Genomic DNA, 8,305 nt, shown 5'->3' with positions numbered 1-8,305 from the left:
TGATCCGTTTTAGGACCCTTGCTATTCTCCATATACATGCTGCCCCTTGGCAACATTATTAGAAAACATGGAATTTGTTTCCACTGTTATGCAGATGATACTCAGCTATATATCTCATCAAGACCAGATGATTCCTTCCAGCTATCCAAATTGGCAGAGTGCATCGGAGATATAAAACATTGGATGACTAGTAATTTCCTTCTTTTAAACTCTAATAAAACAGAAATATTATTAGATTATTAGAAATTAGAAATATCGGACCAAAGACACGTAATAAGAATATTTCAGATTATAACCTGCAAATCGAACGCTGCACTGGTACTCCTACAAATACAGTTAAAGACCTTGGCGTTATATTAGACAGCAACCTGTCATTTAAAAATCACATCTCGAATGTCACAAAAACAGCCTTCTTCCACCTTAGAAATGTTGCCAAATGACAAAATATTCTATGTGTTGCTGACGCACATAAGCTTATTCATGCATTACTCAAGACTTGACTACTGTAATGCACTACTTAGTGGTTGTCCTGCATCATCAATAAACAAACTACAGTTAGTTTAGAATGCAGCTGCGAGAGTTCTAACCAGGTCCAGAAAATACGATCACATAACCCCAATTTTATCATCCCTTCACTGGTTACCCTAAGTATCTTATTGACTTTAAAGTTATTTTAATTACTTATAAAGCCTTAAATGGTTTAGCCCCTACCTGCATAACAGAGCTTCTATCACACTACAACCCATCACGCTTTCTAAGATCTCAAAACTCCAGACTTTTGATAACACCTAGAATAACTAAATCCACCAAAGGGGGTAGAGCTTTCTCATACGTAGCACAAGTAAATTTACAATACTTAGTATTTAACTTACATCACATGACAGCAATTTGAAGTTATAGCTGCACTCAGTTACATAGTGGCAGTCGTGGCCTAATAGAGAGTCGGACTCGTGACCAGAAGGTTGCCGGTTCGATTCCCAGGGCCGGCGGGTAACGACTGAGGTGCCCTTGAGCAAGGCACCTCACCCCTACTTGCTCCCCGGGCGCTGCAGTGATAGCTGCCCACTGCTCCGGGTGTATGTGTGTTCACGACTTGCTGTGCGTGTGTTCACTACTCTCTGGATGGGTTAAATGCAGAGGTCACATTTCGGGTATGGGTCACCATATCTGACTAATAGGTCACTTTCACTTCATTATGCCATTACTATTTTCCCTGTTTATAATATTCCTCTGTTGTCTGATATCGATCAAAAAATAAGACCAAATTAGACCTAAACAGTTTCAACAAATGAAACTTCCTAATTCACAACTAATAAGCTCTCCCTATTCTTCATAAACATTTACTCAGTAACTTTTAATCAAAGTCACTGAGTGCAGCTGTGACACGTCAGAGGAGACATGGCGCTCCTGGCTGAGACAGGTTTCTCCCGAGGTTTTTTTTCTCCATTTATTAATCATTGGAGTTTGGGTTCCTCGCCACAGGGCAGTGTTGTCTTGCTCACCGGGAGACTGCATTTATTAGATATTATTTACTAGAATGATCCTGCTTGTTCTATAAACACCATGCACTATGCTATGGTTTACCTTTTCTGTGTTTTTCTGTTTTTCTTATTTTCTCCTGTAAAGCTGCTTTGGAACAATGCACATTGTGAAAAGCACTATATAAATAAAATTTAATTTAATAATTACACTGTAACACAAGGCATGTAACCAAAGTTTCTAGTAATCCTGAAGATATATATATATATATATATATATATATATATATTTACATTTACGCATTTGGCAGATGCTTTTTTCCAAAGTGACTTACATTGCATTGTATTATACATTTATTTCTGACTTTGTGCAATCCCCTGCTATCGAAACCCATAACCTTGGCATTGCTAGTGCCATGCTCAAACCACTGAGCCATAGGAAAGCTATATATACACAGTATATTCAAATAGAGTCTGCCTGCAGATACGATTCACTCTCAGCCCCGCATGAACACTTGGACACATGTGTGTTTTAGGTGCACGCACAGGCTACTTGTAAGTATTTTTATTCAATTCGTACATGATTAAGTTGAAGTAATAGTGTTGTTTTTAATAATTAGGTAAATATTATCGAAAAAGATCCTGATATTTATTGTTATCTGATGTATCTCGCAGGCACAGGCCCCTCGACGTTGTTAGAGGGTTCAGCGACCGCTAAGGAATTGTTGTAAGTATATTGATTTAATTCATATAATATTAGGTAGATGTAAAAGTTTTGTTTTAATCTATGAGATAATGTTATTGAAAACTATCCGGATATCTATCTAATATATCGCGTCTTTGCTAATTGGTTACCTTTATTTCATACAGTAACTAAATTAGTGAAGAACTATCTAAATTCGTTTTCTTTTAGACAGTGAAAAAAATTGTGTTTTACTGGCTCTGTGTTTTGGGCTGTTGTTTTGAAAAGTGACAGGGAAGTTTTCATAAGACTTGCTCTATTTCATTATTGTTTAGGCGAAGTGTTACTTAACATTACTTAATATGAAGTTGGAATCTTTAAAACAACAAGTCATTTTAATATTCTTAATGATCCTTTAAAACGAGAGATACATGAAATACGACAAAAAAATAAAGAATATTATACACATCAGAATGATTTTCATTTCTGTCTTTTTAATTTATGCTTACAGATTCAATTCAGGAAGTTCAGGCTGACTGGAAAGTGCATATAAAAATGCAATCATTTTACAAGGTAAGATTAGTGTATTTTAAAATTATTACAACTTGTCTTTTTTTTTACTGTCTCACACACTATCAAACTCTCTGTCATACACTACTCTAATGTCTCTCACACACTATCAAAGTTTTTCACTCACGCTATCAAACTTTCATTCACTACTATACTATCTCTCACACACTATCAAAGCTTTCACACACACTACCAAACTCATTCACACACGCACTATCAATCTCTGTCACACATACTACTAAACTCATTCATGCACATACTACCAAATTATAAGGTTAAAAATGGCATGTTGTCATGACAAACTAGGTAAATTTGTGTTGTATTTTTTCCACTAACAGGAAGAGCCTTTCCACATACAGGTAACTTGTATGTGTTACTTTGAAGCAGCTCCTCTGGAAAAGTACCAGTTACCTTAAAAATAGGTAGGACTCAAGGTAACAGGCTTAAACTTCATATTTGCTTTTTTAGATAGATGAAACCAGTCTTTTCACCCTTGAGTTTCCACCGCAGAAGCAGGTGGTTCAGTCTCCACGAAGAGTAGGTTTTGTTAGAGGGGTTGCAGCCTATTTTTACTTATCCTCTTTTGCATTGTTGTTTCTTAGGTGTGTCATGGCGGATCTTAAGACTGCCTGTCTGTGGTGTTTGGAGAACTCCGGGGATCTTCTTGGCTCAGTTCAGCTATCTCGTATACTGTGCATGGGTGTTCTTCAGTCCAGGGTTCATAGAGGACAATCTTGTAGAGCCGCTGATATTTGTTTTTACATTTATGCAGGACATTTTGGAATAATACAACTAAGGCCCTGTTCCATTTGGGAACACAGCGCACTTCATGTGGACTTGAGGTCTCGTGGACTTAAATTGCGCGTTCTCGCCAAGTCTACGAGTCCGTAGAGTGTCTCATTTGTCTTTTTAGCGCTCAGAAGTCTGCTCGCGAGCGCCTCCTTTGGCCCTGTCCCAAATGGTGCACTTCATGTGGACTTGCGGTCTCGTGGACTTAAATTGCGCGTTCTCGCCAAGTCTACGAGTCCGTAGAGTGTCCCATTTGTCTTTATAGCGCTCATAAGTCTGCTCGCGAGCACCTCCTTTGTGCCCTCGACACGGTCTTCGGCGAAGCCCGCATTAATGCAGACTCCACTGAAGTCCCCTACCCAGGAATCCTTGCGAACGCCCAATCACTGAACGGATGGGAGGAGTGTCGTGGATGTCAGACATATACGTAAACATATCTCTTTTGTTGATTTTTAAGACATTTTATAAGTTTATTAATATAACTGACAAAATGGTCTTGTTTTTGGATTGTGATAGGCTACTAGTTCTTTGGAAATAGATAATATTCTTAAAATTCTTATTCTACTTGTAAAATTTACTGTGTAAATTATTTGCTCAAATTGCCTGAATGGCGTCATGGAAACGCAATTATCCTGGCCATTAAACTTAAATTAAACCCCGAAATATCATTGCAAATTATATCTAATATGCATTTTCACAATGACGGTAAGGGGTACCCGAAGGGCGCCGACCGAGCGTAAATATGTGACGAGTTGGGAGTGAGGATGTGTTGAAACAACAGGTTGCAGATACGATGCAAGTCAGATTCATTTATTATAATGGAAGTTTAATGCAGTCAACTTCATTCATTATAACACGACATTATAACTGCAGTCATTTACTTTTTCAGTTATGAGTTTTTAAATTTTGTTTATTCCCAGTTTGAAAAAAAAAAACGTTTTTATGCTACTAAAAGTGATAAACTATTTGTCTTTATAGTCCATAAGAATGAACTGTAAGAATGGCATGCTAAACAATTTTAACATATTCTATTATTTGACAATAATCATTATTAAAATATCAACAGTTGTCAGGACTCTGTCCTTCCTGTTACGAGTTCTCATGCTCACTGGACGGAGTGGTGACAGAACCACGTCTTGCGGGTTTATGTTGCGTTTTGTGTGGAGACACGTGGCTTTGTTGACACTTTCGCCTCGTGTCATCCTGTCTTGTCTTTCAGCCCCGCCTTCCTGTTTCTCCGTTAGTCTCCCATTAGTGTTTCATCCCTCTCACCTGTCCCATCATCTTCCCGCCAGTTTCCATTAGTGTTAAGTCTTGTCACCTGTCCTTCACCGTCCCTGTGTAGTTAACCCTCGTCAGTGTTTCCCCTTTATAAGTCCTGTCTTTATTCCCAGTCCTTGTCGGTTCATTGTGTGATTGTATGCCTGTTCCTTGTACCTCACCTCACCTCACCTTACCTTGCCTTCGTGTTCCGGATTCCTTGTTCCTGTGGACTTATTATTTATTATTCAAAGGACCTTGTTTTGTTTTGTCCCCTTTGTGGGAAAGTTTTTAGTTTTGATTCTTGTTTTAGTTTCTAGTAGTAAATATGATACACCGAATGTCAAAAACGTGATTTATTACCCCTAATTTATTACCCCCTGCCGGGTTATGACCTTTGACCGTACATCCTGTGTACATTTATGAACCCTTTGTTGTTTGTTCAGGAAAACAGGTTATAATGTCCAGGCCTCGTTGTTTCACACACCCCCCTTCATGCTGTAGAGATAAGGATTTGGTTTGAGAATGCTTGGTCTTTGACCTCCTGTGAATGAAAGCAATAAAAGATGAGTTAAAGAAAATAAGAAGCACTGATGTTGATATATTCCAGACCTTGTTGTTTTCACACCCCCCTGATCATGCATGGGTATTTAAACTATGTTTAGAAAAGCTGTATTTTAAACAACCAACTCTACTGATACAATGGCTGCTCCAAAGGCTGCTAAAACCGGCCGAAAGGTATCGTGTATTTCACCGAAAAGAGGACCCGTGGAAATGAATGAAAGTTGACTTTTGACATGCCCCGACATGTTCTTTCTGGTCATGGAAGAGTCGGTCCAAATGTGAGTTTTTGTTAGATTAAACAAGGCGATGTTTAGTGTTCAAGAGTTAAACCAACGAGTTAAACAATTAACAAAGTTATAGGATACCATCCTGTCTGATTAATCCTACAGACTTGCTGACTCCAGCCTGCTTTTCTTGTGCAGAACTTATACTATTTGGTTTTAATACTCTAGTTATTTAAGCTCATGAAATGTATACCTTCTTCTATTTATAGTGGTGAGTAAAATCACGCATTATTGTATGATTATATTCAGGTGGTATACACAAAACACTGTATACTTTTTACAATAGGATTACCTAAGTACATTTTCACAGATTTTTTGTTTTTACGAAAAAAAAAAATAATATATGTCTTTACATTATAATTCTTTAGACTTTTTGTTATTTTCTATTATTTGTTATTTAGTGTGGCTGGTAAACAGTTATATTTGATAATGTTTTGGTATAGTTTTCATATTATTGGTGTTGGGATAGTTTAAATTGGGGAGGTTCTTGTTTGTTCATGCAAATATCCAAGCCACGCCGCTGGGTCAGTGACCCCTGCCTCCTTCAGTCAAAGGTCTGTGATCTCATTTCGGACTATACATTGTAACGTCTGCTCTACGAAGCCTCTGCTCTCTTTTTAAAACTGCTTCAAATTTGATTGGTAAGTTTGTCTTTGTCTTTTTTATTTTATTTTTTATATTATTTGGTTTATTAAGTTATCCTCATTGTGAAATAGTCTTATTTGTGTATCTTAATGTTTAACAGGAATTAAAAATATATATGTGTGTACGATGCAGGATTTTTTGAAACTCAGATGACATTTGACCGTATTGACCAGCTTTGTGAGTATTGTTTTTATGTGGTTTTGCAAGTAAATTTGTGCGCGGTTGATTACGTTTTATATATTTTTTATTTTACGCAATTTATTCCAAATAGTGAACGAGACATTGGTTAATGCTGGGGACCTACCTCAAAGCATCACTGCTAACAGCCATCTACAAGGTACTAGTGTATTATGTATTACATCACTTTTTTCTTTTCTAAAAATGTCGATATTATATATTTACGCAAAATGTATTCCAAATAGTGAATGCTGCATTGAATTCCGGATCTCAAAATGGCACAACCAACAGTGATCGGCAAGGTAATAATGTGTTATGTTAGATGCACATCTCTTTTCTGAAATATTGACTGTTACATGTTGTCTAAATCTGCTTGAAAACACGAAAACTTTTATTTATCTTTTATTTTACCTGTTGGGGGTATATAGCATTAGTTACACAGCCGGGGTTTGCCATTCCAACTACATCGGCAGCATCTTTAAGACCCATAAATCGGTTAAGTCGAAGACGAAGAAGTGTGGCTTTAAATTCTATACCAGTAGCGCCACCAGTAGTGCCTCCAACACAACGTGTTCACACAGAATCTAGTCAAACGGTTGGTAAGTGTGAATCTGATGCTAATTTGGAATATTATTTTGGAAAACTATGTCATTGTGTACTAATATGTATTTTACTGTGTCAAAACAGATTTCTACACAGAAAGCTTGCTGAGGGCTGGAGGTGACACAGTGACCTGGAGGACTGTTTTGGCGGACACCCCGGATGCTAGCAATGATGCGCATGGGTTGTTTGTACCAAACAACACTGAAAGCATCTCATCCGAGGATCCAGGGGAATCTGCAGATGTTAATGTGAACAGAACTGCTCCAGGGGAGCCTTCGGTGATTATTGAACAACCCCTACCGTCGAACCAGGAACACTTCACCCAGGAGTTATTGCTGGAGTTGCGCGAACATACCCGTGGGGTACAAGAACAGTTGAATTTCCACAGTGAGATAACTAGGAAAATCTACGGATGTGTGGAACCATTGCTAACGAACTCTTTAGAGCAAGTAGCGGTAAATAGACTACTAATCAATCGCATGGAGTTTCTTCAAGGAGCACTGCAGACTGTAATCCAGAACCATGAAGCTGAAAACAGTCAAAGACAACTCATGGTAAGGTTGCTGTCAAATCTTACTCGTGCTATTTTACCCCATTGTACTTCTTAATTGTGGGGTTATTTTGTTATTTTAAATTGTGATTATGAGCTGTTATTGTGTATTTTACATTGATTTGATGGTTTTTGAACATTTTTATTAATATGTACCGAGTGATTGCAATATGCTTGGTAATTCTTAATCGTGGTTTATTTTTAATTATGATGCATTTTGTTAATTTTAAACTGTGTTCTTGAGCTGTTACGTTGTGAAAGGTATAAGGTATCGCTTTCCATAGATTTTTTGCCTGATAGTGGGGTTATTTAATTTGATTTATACGATTTTTTTATTTTAGTGTGTAATCAGAGGAGAATCTGTCTAAGGTTGAAAAAACATTTTTAAAATGGCTGATAAAAGAGGGCTTTCAGACGATGATTTACATTGCCGTCAACAGATGGCATTTGTCTATAACTGCGCATTTACAAGACATTATCGATCATCAGATAGCTGTTTTGGGGCCTGCCTATCTAAATTTTGATAGGGTTTTGCAAGATCTGTCGGTCTCAGAGGCTGAAATAGATGAATCATCACCCCCTAACATCTGTGAAAGGATAGAAGAAATTATTCATATGCAAAATCAGTATTTTGAAACACAAGCTAACTTGTTACAAACCGGTAATGGTGAAATGAATAATTCTCCAGATCCATTGACAGATA

The 8,305-nt window shown here is 37.5% G+C and overlaps 1 protein-coding gene and 1 long non-coding RNA gene across 2 annotated transcripts; both read left to right on the top strand.

The window, feature by feature from the left end:
• The first annotated feature begins 1,974 nt into the window (after nt 1–1,974).
• On the top strand, nt 1,975–4,391 carry LOC130549925 (uncharacterized). The gene is made up of 5 exons (XR_008962299.1): nt 1,975–2,033; nt 2,154–2,205; nt 2,672–2,733; nt 3,069–3,152; nt 3,333–4,391. It is a non-coding gene; the product is annotated as an uncharacterized LOC130549925 (long non-coding RNA).
• A 2,030-nt stretch (nt 4,392–6,421) lies between these two features.
• Nucleotides 6,422–7,660, top strand: LOC130549926 (uncharacterized). The gene is made up of 4 exons (XM_057327277.1): nt 6,422–6,449; nt 6,695–6,751; nt 6,878–7,048; nt 7,137–7,660. Exons 1-4 carry the CDS (start codon nt 6,422–6,424, stop codon nt 7,658–7,660), a joined length of 780 nt encoding a protein of 259 aa, XP_057183260.1.
• The last annotated feature ends 645 nt before the right edge of the window (nt 7,661–8,305 follow it).

Source organism: Triplophysa rosa, unplaced genomic scaffold (assembly GCF_024868665.1).
Source record: "Triplophysa rosa unplaced genomic scaffold, Trosa_1v2 scaffold1_ERROPOS1869263, whole genome shotgun sequence".
NCBI classification, from domain to species: domain Eukaryota; kingdom Metazoa; phylum Chordata; class Actinopteri; order Cypriniformes; family Nemacheilidae; genus Triplophysa; species Triplophysa rosa.
Note: the sequence above shows the minus strand (reverse complement) of the source record. Positions and strands in the feature narration are given on the sequence as shown.

Bases quoted from the DNA above. Each gene is read 5' to 3' on its own strand.
- LOC130549926 (XM_057327277.1), top strand. From the start codon at position 6,422: ATGACATTTGACCGTATTGACCAGCTTT. The intron at 6,450-6,694 runs GTGAGTATTGTT...TATTCCAAATAG, and splicing joins TGACCGTATTGACCAGCTTT to TGAATGCTGCATTGAATTCC. The intron at 7,049-7,136 runs GTAAGTGTGAAT...GTGTCAAAACAG, and splicing joins AGAATCTAGTCAAACGGTTG to ATTTCTACACAGAAAGCTTG.